Below are 21,475 nucleotides of genomic sequence, written 5' to 3' on the forward strand. Positions count from 1 at the left end.
TGTAGGCCAGTTGTCTAGTGATATTTGTGTCTAGCTGTAGGCCAGTTGTCTAGTGATATTGTTGTCTAGCTGTAGGCCAGTTGTCTAGTGATATTGTTGTCTAGTGATATTGTTGTCTAGTGATATTGTTGTCCAGTGATATTGTTGTCTAGTGATATTGTTGTCTAGTGATATTGGTGTTTAGCTGTAGGCTAGTTGTCTAGTGATATTGTTGTCTAGTGATATTGGTGTCTAGTGATATTGGTGTTTAGCTGTAGGCCAGTTGTCTAGTGATATTGGTGTCCAGTGATATTGGTGTCTAGCTGTAGGCTAGTTGTCTAGTGATATTGGTGTCTAGCTGTAGGCCAGTTGTCTAGTGATATTGGTGTCTAGCTGTAGGCCAGTTGTCTAGTGATATTGGTGTTTAGCTGTAGGCCAGTTGTCTAGTGATATTGTTGTCTAGTGATATTGGTGTCTAGCTGTAGGCCAGTTGTCTAGTGATATTGGTGTTTAGCTGTAGGCCAGTTGTCTAGTGATATTGGTGTCTAGCTGTAGGCCAGTTGTCTAGTGATATTGGTGTCTAGCTGTAGGCCAGTTGTCTAGTGATATTGGTGTTTAGCTGTAGGCCAGTTGTCTAGTGATATTGTTGTCTAGTGATATTGGTGTCTAGCTGTAGGCCAGTTGTCTAGTGATATTGGTGTTTAGCTGTAGGCCAGTTGTCTAGTGATATTGGTGTCTAGCTGTAGGCCAGTTGTCTAGTGATATTGGTGTTTAGCTGTAGGCCAGTTGTCTAGTGATATTGGTGTCTAGCTGTAGGCCAGTTGACTAGTGATATTGGTGTCTAGCTGTAGGCCAGTTGACTAGTGATATTGGTGTCTAGCTGTAGGCCAGTTGACTAGTGATATTGGTGTCTAGCTGTAGGCCAGTTGTCTAGTGATATTGGTGTCTAGCTGTAGGCCAGTTGTCTAGTGATATTGGTGTCTAGCTGTAGGCCAGTTGTCTAGTGATATTGGTGTTTAGCTGTAGGCCAGTTGTCTAGTGATATTGGTGTCTAGCTGTAGGCCAGTTGTCTAGTGATATTGGTGTTTAGCTGTAGGCCAGTTGTCTAGTGATATTGGTGTCTAGCTGTAGGCCAGTTGACTAGTGATATTGGTGTCTAGCTGTAGGCCAGTTGTCTAGTGATATTGGTGTCTAGCTGTAGGCCAGTTGTCTAGTGATATTGGTGTTTAGCTGTAGGCCAGTTGTCTAGTGATATTGGTGTCTAGCTGTAGGCCAGTTGTCTAGTGATATTGGTGTCTAGCTGTAGGCCAGTTGTCTAGTGATATTGGTGTCTAGCTGTAGGCCAGTTGTCTAGTGATATTGTTGTCTAGTGATATTGTTGTCTAGTGATATTGTTGTCTAGTGATATTGTTGTCTAGTGATATTGTTGTCTAGTGATATTGTTGTCTAGTGATATTGTTGTCCAGTGATATTGTTGTCTAGTGATATTGGTGTCTAGCTGTAGGCTAATATCAGTGATGTTGTCGACCATCATCAGCTGATCCAGGAACGAAAACAAGTATTGATAGAAAAGAATAGAGCTAAAATGAAAGGGTCTACTTCTTGTGGCCACGGACAACTCAGAGAACACTCAATACCCAGCACGCACCTGAAAAACAAAGCAATGAGCTGACTGGCAATGAGCTGACTGACAAAAGCAAACAATGATAAATTAACTGATACCTCGAATGCATTGGAATAAAGGCAAACATTTTTTTTTATCGAGAATGCATGGCAAACAAATAAGGAACATTAGGAACTACAGAAGGCCATCTGTCTGTAAAAGAGCTGAGCTGAGGCCAAAATGTATGTAGAAATACATTATTTTAAATATGACAGAGAGGTGAGGTTGTTCATTTCCTTTCTGAAGCTTGGGTAATGATGGGTAACGATGCTCAGGGGACCCCCCTAGCTAGACCAATAAGAAACAGTTCCAAACCTCTCTGCCAATAACAACTAATTTTCAGTTTTCCCCTCCCCACTGAAACCACTTCTTGCTTGAGAAATTGCTCTTTGCTAAAAAGCTATTTAAAAAATAAAAATTACCATTTTAATTGAAAATAATCTCAGTAAGGTAGTTAATTGTTACCCAGAAGTGATTTGATTTTGAGATAAAAAAAATGTCTGCATTGGATCTTTTTAAAAGACCAATCTGGGATCGTTACATAGACTTTTAAAGGAATGACATAGACATTATTGTGTGAATTTCCTGATTTCCCCTTTAATGATTTTATTAGTGGTTTCCCAGTGGCAGTTGTTTGTCATCACCAGATGAAGATAGGGTAATGTCATTTTAAGTCGTCATTTTAAGTCCTCTTTAAGGTCATCTATAAGTTTTTTCTAGGTAAAGCTCCGCCTTATCTCAGCTCACTGGTCACGATAACAACACCCACCCGTAGCACGCGCTCCAGCAGGTTTATCTCACTGGTCACGATAACAACACCCACCCGTAGCACGCGCTCCAGCAGGTTTATCTCACTGGTCACGATAACAACACCCACCCGTAGCACGCGCTCCAGCAGGTTTATCTCACTGGTCACGATAACAACACCCACCCGTAGCACGCGCTCCAGCAGGTGTATTTCACTGATCATCCACAAAGCCAACACCTCATTTGGCTGCCTTTTCTTCCAGTTCTCTGCTGCCTGTGACTGGAACGAATTGCAAAAATCGCTGAAGTTGGAGACTTATCTCCCTCACTAACTTCAAACATCTGCTATCTTGTCAGCTAACCGATCACTGCAGCTGTACATAGTCCATCTGTAAATAGCCCATCCAATCTATCTACCTCATCCCCATGTTGTTTTTATTTACTTTTCTGCTCTTTTGCACACCAGTATCTCTACTTGCACATCATCTGCTCATCTATCACTCCAGTGTTAAATTGCTAAATAAAAATTAATTCGCAACTATGGCCGATTTATTGCCTTACCTCCTCACGCCATTTGCACACACTGTATATAAACGTTGTTTTCAATTGTGTTATTGACTGTACGCTTGTTTATTCCATGTGTAACTCTGTGTTGTTGTTTGTGTCGCACTGCTTTGCTTTATCTTGGCCAGGTCGCAGTTGTAAATGAGAACTTGTTCTCAACTGGCCTACCTGGTTAAATAAATCTTTAATTTTTATTTTAATTTTTTTACTGTGCCTGCTTAAACAGTACATATTGGCTACCATCACTCAATGTCTATAGTATTCTCTCTGGTATGCAATCTGGTTTCCGCTCAGGTTATGGATGTGTCACTGGAACCTTAAAGGTCCTCAATGATGTCACCATTGCCCTTGATTCTAAGCAATATTGTGATGCTATTTTTTATTGACTTGGTCAAAGCTGTTGATACGGTAGACCATTCCATTCTTGTGGGCCGACTAAGGAGTACTGGTGTCTCTGAGGGCTCTTTGGCCTGGTTTGCTAACTACCTCTCTCAATGAGTGCAGTGTATAAAGTCATAACATCTGCTGTCTCCGCCACTGCCTGTCACCAAGGGAGTTCCCCAAGGCTCAATCCTAGGCAAATTACATCAACAACATAGCTCAGGCAGTAGGAAGCTCTCTCATCCATGTATATGCAGATCATACCGTCTTATACTCAGCTGGCCTCTCCCTGGATTTTGTGTTAAATGCTCTACAACAAAGCTTTCTTAGTGTCCAACAAGTTTTCTCTGCCCTTAACCTTGTTCTGAACACCTCCAACACAAAGGTCATGTGGTTTGGTAAGAAGAATGCCCCTCTTCCCACAGGTGTGATGACTACCTCTGAGGGTTTAGAGCTTTAGGTAGTCACCTCATACAAGAACTTGGGAGTATGGCTAGACGGGACACTGTCCTTCTCTCAGCACATATCAAAGCTGCAGGCTACAGTTAAATCTAGACTTGGTTTCCTCTATCGTAATCGCTCCTCTTTCACCCCAGCTGCCGAACTAACCCTGACTCAGATGACCATCCTACCCATGCTAGATTACGGAGACATAATTTATAGATCGGCAGATAAGGGTGCTCTTGAGCGGCTAGATGTTCTTTACCATTCAGCCATCAGATTTACCACCAATGCTCCTTATAGGACACATCAATGCACTCTATACTCCTCTGTAAACTGGTCATCTCTGTATACCCGTCACAAGACACACTGGTTGATGCTTATTTATAAAACCCTCTTAGGCCTCACTCCCACCTATCTGAGATATCTATTGCAGCACTCATCCTCCACATACAACACCCGTTCTGCCAGTCACATTCTGTTAACGGTCCCCAAAGCACACACATCCCTGGGTCGCTCATCTTTTCAGTTCGCTGCAGCTAGCGACTGGAACGAGCTGCAACAAACACTCAAACTGGACAGTTTTAACTCCAATCTCTTCATTCAAAGACTCAGTCATGGACACTCTTACTGACAGTTGTGGTTGCTTTGTGTGATGTATAGTTGTCTCTACCTTCTTGCCCCTTGTGCTGTTGTCTGTGCCCAATAATGTTTGTACCATGTTGTGTTACTACCATGTTGTGTTACTACCATGTTGTGTTACTACCATGTTGTGTTGCTACCATGTTGTGTTGCTACCATGTTGTGTTTCTACCATGTTGTGTTTCTACCATGTTGTGTTACTACCATGTTGTGTTTCTACCATGTTGTGTTACTACCATGTTGTTACTGCCATGTTGTGTTGCTACCATGTTGTGTTGCTACCATGTTGTTGTCATATTATGTTACTACCATGTTGTGTTACTACCATGTTGTGTTACTACCATGTTGTGTTACTACCATGTTGTGTTGCTACCATCTTGTGTTTCTACCATGTTGTGTTTCTACCATGTTGTGTTACTACCATGTTGTGTTTCTACCATGTTGTGTTTCTACCATGTTGTGTTACTACCATGTGGTTCCTGCCATGTTGTGTTGCTACCATGTTGTGTTACTACCATGTTGGTGTCATGTTGTGTTACTACCATGTTGTGTTACTACGATGTTGTTGTCATGTTGTGTTACTACCATGTTGTGTTTCTACCATGTTGTGTTTCTACCATGTTGTGTTACTACCATGTTGTTACTGCCATGTTGTGTTGCTACCATGTTGTGTTACTACCATGTTGTTGTCATGTTGTGTTACTACCATGTTGTTGTCATGTTGTGTTACTACCATGTTGTGTTACTACCATGTTGTGTTTCTACCATGTTGTGTTACTACCATGTTGTTACTGCCATGTTGTGTTGCTACCATGTTGTGTTACTACCATGTTGTTGTCATGTTGTGTTACTACCATGTTGTGTTACTACCATGTTGTTGTCATGTTGTGTTACTACCATGTTGTGTTGCTACCATGTTGTGTTTCTACCATGTTGTGTTTCTACCATGTTGTGTTACTACCATGTTGTGTTACTGCCATATTGTGTTGCTACCATGTTGTGTTGCTACCATGTTGCTACCATGTTGTGTTACTACCATGTTGTGCTGCTACCATGTTGTTGTCATGTTGTGTTACTACCATGTTGTGTTGCTACCATGTTGTGTTACTACCATGTTGCCATGTTGTGTTACTATCATGTTGTCATGTTGTGTTACTACCATGTTGTGTTTCTACCATGTTGTTGTCATGTTGTGTTACCACCATGTTGTGTTACTACCATGTTGCCATGTTGTGCTACTACCATGTTGTGTTACTACCATGTTGTGTTACTACCATGTTGTGTTACTACCATGCTGTGTTACTACCATGCTGTGTTACTACCATGTTGTGTTACTACCATGTTGTGTTACTACCATGTTGCCATGTTGTGTTACTACCATGTTGTGTTACTACCATGTTGTGTTACTACCATGTTGTGTTACTACCATGTTGTGTTACTACCATGCTGTGTTACCACCATGTTGTGTTGCTACCATGTTGTGTTACTACCATGTTGTTGTCATGCTGTGTTACCACCATGTTGTGTTACTACCATGTTGCCATGTTGTGTTACTACCATGTTGTGCTGCTACCATGTTGTTGTCATGCTGTGTTACTACCATGTTGTGTTACTACCATGTTGTGTTATTACCATGTTGCCATGTTGTGTTGTCATGTGTTGCTGCCTTGTTGTGTTGTCTTTAGGTCTCTCTTTATGTAGTGTTGTGTTGTCTCTCTTTATGTAGTGGTGTGTTGTCTCTCTTTATGTAGTGTTGTGTTGTCTCTCTTTATGTAGTGTTGAGTCTCTCTTGTCGTGATGTGTGTTTTGTCCTTATATTTTATAGTTCTTTTTTTAATACCAGGCCTCCGTCCCCGCAGGGGGCCTTTTGCCTTTTGAAGGCCTACCATTGTAAATAATAATTTGGTCTTAACTGACTTGCCTAGTTAAATAAAGGTTAAATAAAGGTTAAATAAAGGTTAAATAAAGGTTAAATAAAGGTTAAATAAAATAAATAATAATACAAAAAAAAACGTTTTTCTTACTAGTTGAATAGACGCAATAGAAAGGTCTGAGTTACCTTTTCTATTTGGGGAGGTCATAGGTCATTCACACTGAGTTACCTTTTCTATTTGGGGAGGTCATAGGTCATTCACACTGAGTTACCTTTTCTATTTGGGGAGGTCATAGGTCATTCACACTGAGTTACCTATTCTATTTGGGGAGGTCATAGGTCATTCACACTGAGTTACCTTTTCTATTTGGGGAGGTCATAGGTCATTCACACTGAGTTACCTTTTCTATTTGGGGAGGTCATAGGTCATTCACACTGAGTTACCTTTTCTATTTGGGGAGGTCATAGGTCATTCACACTGAGTTACCTATTCTATTTGGGGAGGTCATAGGTCATTCACACTGAGTTACCTTTTCTATTTGGGGAGGTCATAGGTCATTCACACTGAGTTACCTTTTCTATTTGGGGAGGTCATAGGTCATTCACACTGAGTTACCTTTTCTATTTGGGGAGGTCATAGGTCATTCACACTGAGTTACCTTTTCTATTTGGGGAGGTCATAGGTCATTCACACTGAGTTACCTTTTCTATTTGGGGAGGTCATAGGTCATTCACACTGAGTTACCTTTTCTATTTGGGGAGGTCATAGGTCATTCACACTGAGTTACCTTTTCTATTTGGGGAGGTCATAGGTCATTCACACTGAGTTACCTATTCTATTTGGGGAGGTCATAGGTCATTCACACTGAGTTACCTTTTCTATTTGGGGAGGTCATAGGTCATTCACACTGAGTTACCTTTTCTATTTGGGGAGGTCATAGGTCATTCACACTGAGTTACCTTTTCTATTTGGGGAGGTCATAGGTCATTCACACTGAGTTACCTTTTCTATTTGGGGAGGTCATAGGTCATTCACACTGAGTTACCTTTTCTATTTGGGGAGGTCATAGGTCATTCACACCGAGTTACCTTTTCTATTTGGGGAGGTCATAGGTCATTCACACTGAGTTACCTAATCTATTTGGGGAGGTCATAGGTCATTCACACTGAGTTACCTTTTCTATTTGGGGAGGTCATAGGTCATTCACACTGAGTTACCTTTTCTATTTGGGGAGGTCATAGGTCATTCACACTGAGTTACCTTTTCTATTTGGGGAGGTCATAGGTCATTCACACTGAGTTACCTTTTCTATTTGGGGAGGTCATAGGTCATTCACACTGAGTTACCTTTTCTATTTGGGGAGGTCATAGGTCATTCACACTGAGTTACCTTTTCTATTTGGGGAGGTCATAGGTCATTCACACTTTGAGTGGTTTTCTCCACTTCTGTTCTTTTTTTAATGCAGGCTACCCTCACTCAAAACTGGAGACTCTTTTACTGTCCCTTTCTTCTTACGAGGCTTGTAAACGCCTCAACTACTGCAACACCTTCAATCCACCACAAGATGGACGCCTTTACTATCATAAACCAGTTACTTCCCCCAGAGGCTAGGTTACTACCTAGCTAAAAACAAAAGTAAATCCATAATTGTCTGTTCCATTACAACAGCATTTCATTGGAATAGGGTGAGTCAATCCCCATTGAAAACAATATGCTGTAAAACAGTAAGACACTGTTGAATGAGCCTTAATACATTTAGAATGATTTTATGGAGAAGGGTGAGATTATTTTACAGGACAAAGTCTGAGTGTTACTACAGTAATCAGTATTCTCGCGTCAGAGGTTGTTAAAGAGCACCAGAAAGGTCAAGTTTATTGTAGTAAACAAACCAACATACTGTATGGATGAAGGTTATGTATTTTAGGCTCCTGAGTGGCGCAGAGATCTAAGGCACTGCATCTCAGTGCTAGAGGTGTCACTACAGACCCTGGTTCGATTCCAGACTGTATCACAACCAGGCAGTGATTGGGAGTCCCATAGGGCGGCGCACAATTGGCCCAGCGTCGTCCGGGTTAGGCCCGGGGTAGGCCGTCATTGTAAAAAATAATTTGTTCTTAACTGACTTGCCTAGATAAATAAATGTACGCTCTATGGATTCATTTTGATAGATTATCACCTGTCTGTTATTTGTTAATGTTGAAATATTTTGTACTGTTCATGTGTGGCCAGTTTGTGTGTTAATTCATTCATGAACGTTTCATGTGTCACAAAGTTTTCAATTTGTTGTTTTTGGGAATTACTTTGAAAATGACATATTTATGACCTATTGTGTACTGAATGGGTATACTTGGTAACAACACAATCACATCTCCTGTCTAGAACATCACACCCAATCCTTTCTATAAGAATGAATGATGGTACTCTTGTTCCCATGGATATGGTGTCATGTGACTGGAGTTTCTCCTTCGGTTGTATCTTTCCACCGATATTTAATATGCCAACATCTCTTACCTGCTGAGTATTGCCTCACTGTATCTTTCCACCGATATTTAATATGCCAACATCTCTTACCTGCTCAGTATTGCCTCACTCTCACTGACAATGGAAATCTGCAGGTTTTCTTGTCATGGTCCTTAATTTATAAACACAATGTTTCTCCACACAGATATTATATATGGAATAATCGGGATATATTGTATGAAAATACTTCTTTGTTTTTAGAATATTGGTTCTGAAATAATATCCTATTGGTGAGCCAACTGGTAAATGCAGAGGGTCGTTTACTCAGTTATAAAGAATTCTTATCACTTTACAAGGTCCCTGTAACACCTAAAGATTTTGCCATTGTTTTAGATGCCATTCCCTCAGTTGTTGCTCTGTTATTCAGGAACGTGTCAAGACTTGACCCTCAGAGCCTACCTTCTATTGACCCTGTTGACTCATCAGTAGGAAAGGTTTGTTTCTCTTTTGGTCCATTCAACAACAGAGCGATACGATCCTTGTTTCAGCAGGATGTTGTATACCTTATGTCATGCCTTATTTGAATGGATTTATTGATAATATCTGTTGGAAAAAAGTTTGGATGTTGCCACACACATACCTACTTGTCAACAAAATGAAGGAAGTTTCCTTTAAAATTATTCATAAATATTATCCTGCCAACCACTATATGAAGAAGTTTAAGGAAAACATCAACTCAAATTGCTCCTTTTGTAATGACCACCCAGAAACAGTGTTGCATCTTTTTTTGCCATTGTATGCATGTAAGAAAACTGTGGCAAGACATCAGTAGGTTTATAATTGAACACATTTATGAAGATTTTACACTATTGTGGAGAGATGTACTGTTTGGATTCTTTACATACAATAGAAATAAGCGGAACCATTTTATGTAATTAATTTCATTATTCTTTTGGCCAAATTTCATATCCACAAATGTAAATTTACAAAACGAAAACCACATTTTCGTACCCAACAAAAATAAATTGAACTGTATTTTAAGACGGTTAAATGCTCTACTAACAAAACATCTGTTAGAATTGTATGTCCCTTTAGGTCCGTGTTGTAATTGTAATGTGATATTGTACCCCCTTGCTCGATTGTCTGTTGTCTGCAATATAGCGCAATATGATCTGTAGTAGTGGACGAGAGAGACGTGGTTCTCTGTTCTAAGAAGTCGAGGTCTTTTTTGAGTCAGAAGACTACTGTTGTCATGGGCGGAAGTGCCGTACCCCGCCCAGTTCGTACCGTACGCGACGTTTTGGAGCAGAGTCTGTACCTCGGTGATTCGCTCACCAGTCTGCGTGGGTATTTACACCCGTGGTGTAGCTACAACAACAAGGCGCAAACATGGACCTTGTGGATCTTGCCATGCAAGGGCTCTCCGTCTTTGGATTCATTCTTTTTCTCGTACTCTGGTTTATGCATTTCATGTCCATCATCTATGTGTAAGTATTGCCTGGTTTTAGTACCGGAGCCGATTTAACCGACGAGTTGATCCGTAACTAACATGAGTGTGGGCAGAGATGAGCTCTGAGTCACATCAAATGAAGTTTTTAATCAAAAACGAACGATTTCAGCACCCAAAGAATAGAATAGCCTGCAATTTTACACAGGACATTATTATGCGTAATTACGGCCTATTGTTTGGGTGCTGAAATCAGTAGTAGTCCGGTCCGTCCAAACCAGTCGCCGCTCAACCGTAAAGCGTTGAGTTCAGTCGGCTGGGTAAGTCGCTCAACACAAGGGAAGCAAGCTAACGGTGGGCAACTCAAAGTTGTCAAATAGTAGCAGCTTGCTATCTATCTAACTAGTTATCTATCCCGTTATACTGATTTTGTTTTAGTACTCCTAACCTCGCATATAACTAGCTAGTCACCGTGAACCACATGGCGAGAGAAACACTAAAGTCAGCTGACTAGTTACCTAACTAAGGTTAAGTGGGCACTGTAAAGTTGGTTAACTAAAAACGTAACTAGTAACAGTTGTTAGCTAACTATTTTGTAAGATACTACCAAAGATACTGGTAACTAATGCTACTTGTTGTTGTTTAAACCGGTGTTTCTCAGCGCTTCCTTGTGTTTCTGATGTGGTGTGATCTACAGTAACTAGATGGTTCCTTTACCTAGTGGCTTGGTATCTAGTAGTACCCGCTCTTGGGGATAAGGACACCCGTTACCTCTTGTCATTTTCATTACCGTGAGAAAGCACCGTAACCCCTATTTGATGGCGAGTTAGTCGATTCAACTCTACGAGGTGGAGCCATCGTTTTTTTTTTAGGTCAGCCCCGTTTCTGTCTCAGGCACAAACCTCTCTAGACAGAGTTCAGACACACTAAATCAGCTTTGCCGACAGGAAGGAAATAAAACACGATCAATGTGTTCTAGCTGCTCATGTGCACATTACACGAACCATTGTAAAATGAAATACTAACTACTAGTTTTGAGTCTAGACAGATGTAGATAGAAATGAAATACTAACTACTAGTTTTGAGTCTAGACAGATGTAGATAGAAATGAAATACTAACTAATAGTTTTGAGTCTAGACAGATGTAGATAGTATTTCATTTCTAACTACTAGTTTTGAGTCTAGACAGATGTAGATAGTATTTCATTTCTAACTACTAGTTTTGAGTCTAGACAGATGTAGATAGAAATGAAATACTAACTACTAGTTTTGAGTCTAGACAGATGTAGTTAGTATTTCATTTCTAACTACTAGTTTTGAGTCTAGACAGATGTAGATAGAAATGAAATACTAACTACTAGTTTTGAGTCTAGACAGATGTAGATAGAAATGAAATACTAACTACTAGTTTTGAGTCTAGACAGATGTAGATAGAAATGAAATACTAACTACTAGTTTTGAGTCTAGACAGATGTAGATAGAAATGAAATACTAACTAATAGTTTTGAGTCTAGACAGATGTAGATAGAAATTAAATACTAACTACTAGTTTTGAGTCTAGACAGATGTAGATAGTATTTCATTTCTAACTACTAGTTTTGAGTCTAGACAGATGTAGGCTCTTACTCATATGTACATAGACATAGCTGATTTGTAAATTCTTTACTCAGAGCCTGGGATAGGGAAGTTGGGGCGGCAGGGTAGCCTAGTGGTTAGAGCGTTGGACTAGTAACCGGAAGGTTGCAATTTCAAACCCCGAGCTGACAAGGTACAAATCTGTCGTTCTGCCCCTGAACAGGCAGTTAACCCACTGTTCCTAGGCCGTCATTGAAAATAAGAATTTGTTCTTAACTGACTTGCCTGGTTAAATAAAGGTAAAATCAAGTGTTGGGGGGTGCCCAAGAAATGCCTCTCTATTCCCTTCTATGTAGTGCAATATGTCCTTTGGTCAAAAGTAATGCACTATATAGGGAATAGGGCTCTGGTCTAAAGTAGTGCCCTACATACCTTTATTTAACTAGGCAAGTCCCCTATTAGGGTACAATAGGGCTCTGGATTAAAGTAGTGCACTATATAGGGAATAGGGTTCTATAGGGCCTAGGTCTAAAGTAGTGCACTATATAAGGAATAGGGCTCTGGTCTAAAGTAGTGCACTATATAGGGATCTGATCTAAAGTAGTGAACTGAATAGGGTGCCATTTGGGATGCACACAGGAGTCTGGACAGGAGAGATGTGGTGTTCTTGGAGATGTGGAACCCTATTCAGTTCACTACTATAGCTAATGGATGGGGAGGCTGACCATTGTAATGTATACATGTGTAGCTAATGGGTTTGCTGCTTACATCAAATGCATCAAAACACAACTAGTATCAACACTTATATTTAGTTTTGGAGAAATTATTTGCTTTCTGTAAGTTTTTAAAAGGCCCAGTTCTGTCGATGTGATTTTATTTTATTTATCAGTGTTAATCCTGCTTTTGTTTTTTCAACCAGCAACTATCTAGACAGGACCTTCTAATCAGCAGGTTTGTATAGGTGGGAGTTTAGTCTTTCCCAGGTGACTTCATCATGTGGTTAATAGACCAATAACAAAGAGTTCCTTGCCCCTCTGCCGTTCCAAATAACATTTATTTCCTGGGAGCGAACTTCATGTGTGGTGATCAAATCAAATGTATTCAGCTGATATCTCAAAGTGCTGTACAGAAACCCAGCCTAAAACCCCAAACAGCAAGCAATGCAGGTGTAGAAGCACGGTGGCTAGGAAAAACTCCCTAGAAAGGCCAAAACCTAGGAAGAAACCTAGAGAGGAACCAGGCTCTGAGGGGGGGCCAGTCCTCTTCTGGCTGTGCCGGGTGGAGATTATAACAGAACATGGCCATGATGTTCAAATGTTCATAGATGACCAGCAGGGTTAAATAATAATAATCACAGTAGTTGTCGAGGCAACAGGTCAGCACCTCAGGAGTAAATGTCAGTTGGCTTTTCATAGCTGATCATTGAGAGTATCTCCACCGCTCCTGCTGTCTCTAGAGAGTTGAAAACAGAAGGTCTGGGACAGGTAGAACGTCCGGTGAACAGGTCAGGGTTCCATAGCCACAGGCAGAACAGTTGAAACTGGAGCAGCAGCACGGCCAGGTGGACTGGCGGACAGCAAGGCGTCATCATGCCAGGTGGTCCTGAGGCATGGTCCTAGGGCTCAGGTCCTCAGAGAAAGAAAGAATTAGAGAGAGCATACTTAAATTCACACAGGATAAGACAGGAGAAATACTCCAGATATAACAGACGGACCCTAGCCCCCTGACACATAGCCCCCCCCCCGACACATAAACCACTGCAGCATAAATACTGGCGGCTAAGACAGGAGGGGTCATGAGACACTGTGGCCGATGATACCCACGGACAGGGCCAAACAGGCAGGATATAACACCCCCCACTTTGCCAAAGCACAGCCCCCACACCACTAGAGGGATATCTTCAACCACCAACTTACCATCATGAGACAAGGCCGAGTATAGCCCACGAAGATCTCCACCACTGCACAACCCAAGGGGGGGGCGCCAACCCAGACAGGAAGACCACATCAGCGACTCAACCCACTCAAGTGACGCAACCCTCCTAGGGACGGCATGGAAGAGCACCAGTCAGCCAGTGACTCAGGCAGAGAATCCCAGTGGAGAGAGGGGAACCGGCCAGGCAGAGACAGCAAGGGCGGTTCGTTGCTCCAGAGCCTTTCCGTTCACCTTCACACTCCTGGGCCAGACTAGACTCAATCATATGACCCACTGAAGAGATGAGTCTTCAGTAAAGACTTAAAGGTCGAGACTGAGTCTGCGTCTCTCACATGGGTAGGCAGACTATTCCATAAAAATGGAGCTCTATAGGAGAAAGCCCTGCCTCCAGCTGTTTGCTTAGAAATTCTAAGTACAATTAGGAGGCCTGCGTCTTGTGACCGTAGTGTACGTGTAGGTATGTATGGCAGGACCAAATCAGAGAGATCGGTAGGAGCAAGCCCATGTAATGCTTTGTAGGTTAGCAGTAAAACCTTGAAATCAGCCCTTGCCTTAACAGGAAGCCAGTGTAGGGAGGCTAGCACTGGAGTAATATGATCAAATTGTTTGGTTCTAGTCAGGATTCTAGCAGCCATATTTAGCACTAACTGAAGTTTATTTAGTGCTTTATCCGGGTAGCCGGAAAGTAGAGCATTGCAGTAGTCTAACCTAGAAGTAACAAAAGCATGGATGAATTTTTCTGCATCATTTTTGGACAGAAAGTTTCAGATTTTTGCAATGTTACGTAGATGGAAAAAAGCTGTCCTTGAAACAATCTTGATGTGTTCGTCAAAAGAGAGATCAGGGTCCAGACTAATGCCGAGGTCCTTCACAGTTTTATTTGAGATGACTGTACAACCATCAAGATTAATTGTCAGATTCAACAGAAGATCTCTTTGTTTCTTGGAATCTAGAACAAGCATCTCTGTTTTGTCTGAGTTTAAAAGTAGAAAGTTTGCAGCCATCCACTTCCTTATGTCTGAAACACAGGCTTCTAGCGAGGGCAATTTTGGGGCTTCACCATGTTTCATTGAAATATGTACAGCTGTGTATCATCCGCATAGCAGGGAAAGTTAACATTATGTTTTCAAATGACATCCCCAAGAGGTAAAATATAAAGTGAAAACAATAGTGGTCCTAAAACGGAACCTTGAGGAACACTGAAATTTACAGTTGATTTTTCAGAGGACAAACCATTCACAGAGACAAATTAATATATTTCCGACAGATAAGATCTAACCAGGCCAGAACTTGTCCTTGTAGACCAATTTGGGTTTCCAATCTCTCCAAAAGAATGTGGTGATCGATGGTATCGAAAGCAGCACTAAGGTCTAGGAGCACGAGGACAGATGCAGAGCCTCGGTCTGACGCCATTAAAAGGTCATTTACCACCTTCACAAGTGCAGTGTCAGTGCTATGATGGGGTCTAAAACCAGACTGAAGCATTTCGTATACATTGTTGGTCTTCAGGAAGGCAGTGACTTGCTGCACAACAGCTTTTTAATTTTTTTTTGAGAGGAATGGAAGATTCGATATAGGCCGATAGTTTTTTATATTTTCTGGGTCAAGGTTTGGCATTTTTCAAGAGAGGCTTTATTACTGCCACTTTTAGTGAGTTTGGTACACATCCGGTGGATAGAGAGCCATTTATTATGTTCAACATAAGAGGGCCAAGCACAGGAAGCAGCTCTTTCAGTAGTTCAGTTGGAATAGGGTCCAGTATGCAGCTTGAAGGTTTAGAGGCCATTATTATTTTCATCATTGTGTCGAGATATAGTACCAAAACACTTGAGTGTCTCCCTTGATCCTTGGTCCTGGCAGAGTTGTGCAGACTCAGGACAACTGAGCTTTGAAGGATTTAAAGAGGAGTCCGTAATTTGCTTTCTAATGATCATGATCTTTTCCTCAAAGATGTTAAGTAATTTATTACTGCTGAAGTGAAAGCCATCCTCTCTTGGAGAATGCTGCTTTTTAGATAGCTTTGCAACAGTATCAAAAATACATGTAGGATTGTTCTTATTTTCCTCAATTAAGTTGAAAAAATAGGATGATCTAGCAGCAGTGAGGGCTCTTCGATACGGTACGGTACTGTCTTTCCAAGCTAGTCGGAAGACTTCCAGTTTGGTGGAGCAGCAGTGAGGGCTCTTCGATACTGCACGGTACTGTCTTTCCAAGCTAGTCGGAAGACTTCCAGTTTGGTGGAGCAGCAGTGAGGGCTCTTCGATACTGCACGGTACTGTCCTTCCAAGCTAGTCGGAAGACTTCCAGTTTGGTGGAGCAGCAGTGAGGGCTCTTCGATACGGCACGGTACTGTCCTTCCAAGCTAGTCGGAAGACTTCCAGTTTGGTGGAGCAGCAGTGAGGGCTCTTCGGTACTGCACGGTACTGTCTTTCCAAGCTAGTCGGAAGACTTCCAGTTTGGTGGAGCAGCAGTGAGGGCTCTTCGATACTGCACGGTACTGTCTTTCCAAGCTAGTCGGAAGACTTCCAGTTTGGTGGAGCAGCAGTGAGGGCTCTTCGATACTGCACGGTACTGTCTTTCCAAGCTAGTCGGAAGACTTCCAGTTTGGTGGAGCAGCAGTGAGGGCTCTTCGATACTGCACGGTACTGTCTTTCCAAGCTAGTCGGAAGACTTCCAGTTTGGTGGAGCAGCAGTGAGGGCTCTTCGATACTGCACGGTACTGTCTTTCCAAGCTAGTCGGAAGACTTCCAGTTTGGTGGAGCAGCAGTGAGGGCTCTTCGATACTGCACGGTACTGTCTTTCCAAGCTAGTCGGAAGACTTCCAGTTTGGTGGAGCAGCAGTGAGGGCTCTTCGATACTGCACGGTACTGTCTTTCCAAGCTAGTCGGAAGACTTCCAGTTTGGTGGAGCAGCAGTGAGGGCTCTTCGATACTGCACGGTACTGTCTTTCCAAGCTAGTCGGAAGACTTCCAGTTTGGTGGAGCAGCAGTGAGGGCTCTTCGATACTGCACGGTACTGTCTTTCCAAGCTAGTCGGAAGACTTCCAGTTTGGTGGAGCAGCAGTGAGGGCTCTTCGATACTGCACGGTACTGTCTTTCCAAGCTAGTCGGAAGACTTCCAGTTTGGTGGAGCAGCAGTGAGGGCTCTTCGATACTGCACGGTACTGTCTTTCCAAGCTAGTCGGAAGACTTCCAGTTTGGTGGAGCAGCAGTGAGGGCTCTTCGATACTGCACGGTACTGTCTTTCCAAGCTAGTCGGAAGACTTCCAGTTTGGTGGAGCAGCAGTGAGGGCTCTTCGGTACGGTACTGTCTTTCCAAGCTGGTCAGAAGACTTCCAGTTTGGTGGAGCAGCAGTAAGGGCTCTTCGGTACGGTACGGTACTGTCTCTCCAAGCTGGTCGGAAGACTTCCAGTTTGGTGTGGCGCCCTTTCTGTTCCAATTTTCTGGAAGCTTGCTTCAGAGCTCGGGTATTTTCTGTATACCAGGGAGCTAGTTTCTTATGACAAATGTTTTTAGTTTTTAGGGGTGCAACTGCATCTAGGGTATTGTGCAAGTGGTACATACAAGACACAACAACATAAAACACTAAAACATGGAGGCTACAGTTTAAAGGAAGCATTGTAATCACACGGTATGTATACAAATAAAGTCATTGAAAACACATCTATCTTTTTGACCGCGAAACATAGAAACGCTGTTTTTACATAAGCTTATGTTGGAGTGCTGCTGAAGATAATGAATATGAAGTTGACGTTAAAAATCCCTTCGAGTGATTTGCTTTGTATAAAAGTAAAGACGGCTTCAAAATGGTATAGCATAGACTGTAGTTAGAGGAAACATGGTTTATACGTTTATACATTTGAGCTCGGTTCAAGACTATCCTACCAACAGGTCATTAAAAACTGTGATATCTTATTTTTCACCGAGGCTGAACGACGACACGGATAACAGCTTGCTGGGTTTTCCGTTCATCAGCAAGATAGAACAGCTGCCTCCGGTAAGACAAGGGCTGGTGGTCTGTATCTATTTGTCAACAACAGCCGGTGTGCAAAATCAAATATTAAGGAAGTCTCAAGGTTTTGCTCACCTGAGGTAGAGTATCTCATGATAAGCTGTAGACTACACTATTTACCAAGAAAGTTCTCATCTATATTATTCGTAGCCGTCTATTTACCACTACAAACCGATGCTGGCACGAAGACCGCACTCAACCAACTCTATAAGGCCATAAGCAAACAAGAAAATGCTGATCCAGAGGTGGCGCTCCTAGTGGCCGGGGACTTTAATGCAGGGAAACTGTTACATGTGCAACAAGAGTGGAAAAAAACCTCTAGGCCACCTTTACTCCACACACAGAGACGCGGAACTAAGCTCTCCCTCGCCCTCCATTTGGCAACTCTGACCAGGTAGACAACAACACATTCGCCACGCTGATCCTCAACATGGGGGGCCCCTCAGGGGTGTGCGCTTAGTCCCCTCCTGTACTTCCTGTTCACTCATGACTGCGTGGCCAAGCACGACTCCAACACCATCATTAAGTTTGCCGACAACACAACAGTGGTAGGCCTGATCAACGATAACAATGAGACAAGCCTATAGGGAGGAGGTTAGAGACCTGGTCGTGTGGTGCCAGGACAACAACCTCTCCCCCAACGTGAGCAATACAAAGGAGATGATTGTGGACTACAGGAAAAGGAGGACCGAGTAGGCCCCATTCTCATCGATGGGGCTGTAGTGGAGCAGGTTGAGAGCTTCAAGTCCTTGTTGTCCACATCACCCGGGAGGCATTGTACCATCTAAACCGCTGTGAAATATATGTTCCATAATACAATATTTTGAGTTATCAGCTGTTTGAAGCTGGTGGACAAAACCAAACGTAAAAGATGCAAAAGCAAAACTTAAGCACAGATAGCATAGAAATAACACACACAGAATATAGACTTGGCTTCAATGACTGACTTGCCTAGTTAAATAAAGGTAAAATAAAAAAATAAAAAAGATCTATAACTCACATTTCTATGTGAATTTGGTCAGATTGCAGCTTTAAAACATCCTAAAATCCCGAATCAAAATGTTTTTATTATGTAAACCGCCAAGTGGGTCAGTTTCCGCAACAACGAAGAGCGTTGAAGCTAGGAGGTTCCATTTTGCGTCTGTTTAGGTGCCCTGGCTAACAGCAAACCCTTGCACATGCTCAGATACTGTGTGAGAGCCGAGTGTTGCATCTCACTCATATCAATATCCTAGCTTATTCATTAATGATAGGACCTGCTTTACAGAAGTTGTGAGACATTGCAAGATACAGCTTTTAATTGCCGATAGATAGGCCATGGTAGGCCTAGGCCATGGTAGGCCTAGGCCATGGTTCTGACTGGCCATGGTAGGCCTAGGCCATGGTAGGCCTAGGCCATGGTTCTGACTGTCTGCATGTTGGCCGACCTGCCTGTGTTGTGTCCCCTCTCTTTCTGTCTCTCGCTAGGTCGCTACGAAGGATGCCAGTGTTCTGTGTCCCTCCTCTCTCTTTCTGTCTCTCGCTAGGTCGCTATGAAGGATGCCAGTGTTCTGTGTCCCTCCTCTCTCTTTCTGTCTCTCGCTAGGTCGATATGAAGGATGCCAGTGTTCTGTGTCCCTCCTCTCTCTTTCTGTCTCTCGCTAGGTCGCTATGAAGGATGCCAGTGTTCTGTGTCCCTCCTCTCTCTTTACGTCTCTCGCTAGGTCACTATGAAGGATGCCAGTGTTCTGTGTCCCTCCTCTCTCTTTCTGTCTCTCGCTAGGTCGCTATGAAGGATGCCAGTGTTCTGTGTCCCTCCTCTCTCTTTCTGTCTCTCGCTAGGTCGCTATGAAGGATGCCAGTGTTCTGTGTCCCTCCCCTCTCTTTCTGTCTCTCGCTAGGTCGCTATGAAGGATGCCAGTGTTCTGTGTATCCAGGCACTCCACATTGCGTCGTGCTTAAGAACAGCCCTTAGCCGTGGTATATTGGCCATATACCACACCCCCTCGTGCCTTATTGCTTAAAGTATAGCGCAAGAATCAAGGTTTTTATTGACATTTTTTAAGAGCGTTCTGTGTCTTTGGTCTCATCTCCTTCTGTGCACTGTGCACCTTCCCTCTCCACAGACGCCAAGCCCCTCCCTCTGCCGCTCACAACAACAACAACAGAAGACAAAAGATATCTTGTTCTCTGACAACGAGCAGATTCAACTCGCTATTTGAGGTTTGCTACAACAGAATCGGTCATATGGACCCCGAAGCATAGAGACACTATTTGACTGTAATAGAGGAGACCTTGACCTTTCTAATAATACCCTATTTATGTCTCAACTCCTAACATGTTGAACAGAGCAGATCCTACTAAAACGAGAGGATCAATGAACAGAGCAGATCCTACTAAAACGAGAGGATCAATGAACAGAGCAGATCCTACTAAAACGATAGGATCAATGAACATGTTGAACAGAGCAGATCCTACTAAAACGAGAGGATCAATGAACAGAGCAGATCCTACTAAAACGAGAGGATCAATGAACAGAGCAGATCCTACTAAAACGAGAGGATCAATGAACAGAGCAGATGTGTTTCCTTTTATTCATGTTCAGTGAGCATAAAAATACACTTTGTTTTTTATAAAGAATTGGCTTCTCATTCTGAGAAATAAGCATCTTATCCAGGTAGGCCACTTGATTTCGCCATGTAGGCAAAGCCACCAGGCTTGTTGTTAAAACATCTGGACTTTAAATATGAAGTTTAGCTGGCTACTCACTAGCATGTGGACTTGTGCTTGAGAGATTGTTTATGAGGCCTTGTTAATGATCTATACTGCCTGCTACCAGAAGTTGGTCTTTCAAATAAAAGTTTATTTGTCACGTGCGCTGAATACAACAGGTAGACCTTACAGTGAAGTGCTGAATATAACAGGTGTAGACCTTACAGTGAAGTGCTGAATATAACAGATGTAGTAGACCTTACAGTGAAGTGCTGAATACAACAGGTGTAGTAGACCTTACAGTGAAGTGCTGAATGTAACAGGTGTAGACCTTACAGTGAAATGCTGAATACAACAGGTGTAGTAGACCTTACAGTGAAATGCTGAATATAACAGGTGTAGTAGACCTTACAGTGAAATGCTGAATACAACAGGTGTAGTAGACCTTACAGTGAAATGCTGAATACAACAGGTGTAGTAGACCTCACAGTGAAATGCTGAATACAACAGGTGTAGTAGACCTTACAGTGAAATGCTGAATACAACAGGTGTAGTAGACCTCACAGTGAAATGCTGAATACAACAGGTGTAGACCTTACAGTGAAATGCTGAATATAACAGGTGTAGACCTTACAGTGAAATGCTGAATACAACAGGTGTAGTAGACCTTACAGTGAAATGCTGAATACAACAGGTGTAGTAGACCTTACAGTGAAATGCTGAATACAACAGGTGTAGTAGACCTTACAGTGAAATGCTGAATACAACAGGTGTAGTAGACCTTACAGTGAAATGCTGAATACAACAGGTGTAGTAGACCTTACAGTGAAATGCTGAATACAACAGGTGTAGTAGACCTTACAGTGAAATGCTGAATACAACAGGTGTAGTAGACCTTACAGTGAAATGCTGAATACAACAGGTGTAGTAGACCTTACAGTGAAATGCTGAATACAACAGGTGTAGGTAGACCTTACAGTGAAATGCTGAATACAACAGGTGTAGTAGACCTTACAGTGAAATGCTGAATACAACAGGTGTAGTAGACCTTACAGTGAAATGCT

The 21,475-nt window shown here is 42.4% G+C and overlaps 1 protein-coding gene across 1 annotated transcript in view; it reads left to right on the plus strand.

The window, feature by feature from the left end:
• Positions 1-10,005: 10,005 nt before the first annotated feature.
• Positions 10,006-21,475, plus strand: part of LOC109880877 (ceramide glucosyltransferase) — a 45,111-nt gene continuing 33,641 nt past the window's right edge. Inside the window, exon 1 of the mRNA XM_020473062.2 lies at positions 10,006-10,238. Coding sequence (XP_020328651.1) covers positions 10,141-10,238 — 98 coding nt within the window. The 5' untranslated portion in view covers positions 10,006-10,140. The remainder of the gene's footprint in view (positions 10,239-21,475) is intronic.

Source organism: Oncorhynchus kisutch, linkage group LG23 (assembly GCF_002021735.2).
Source record: "Oncorhynchus kisutch isolate 150728-3 linkage group LG23, Okis_V2, whole genome shotgun sequence".
Taxonomy (NCBI): domain Eukaryota; kingdom Metazoa; phylum Chordata; class Actinopteri; order Salmoniformes; family Salmonidae; genus Oncorhynchus; species Oncorhynchus kisutch.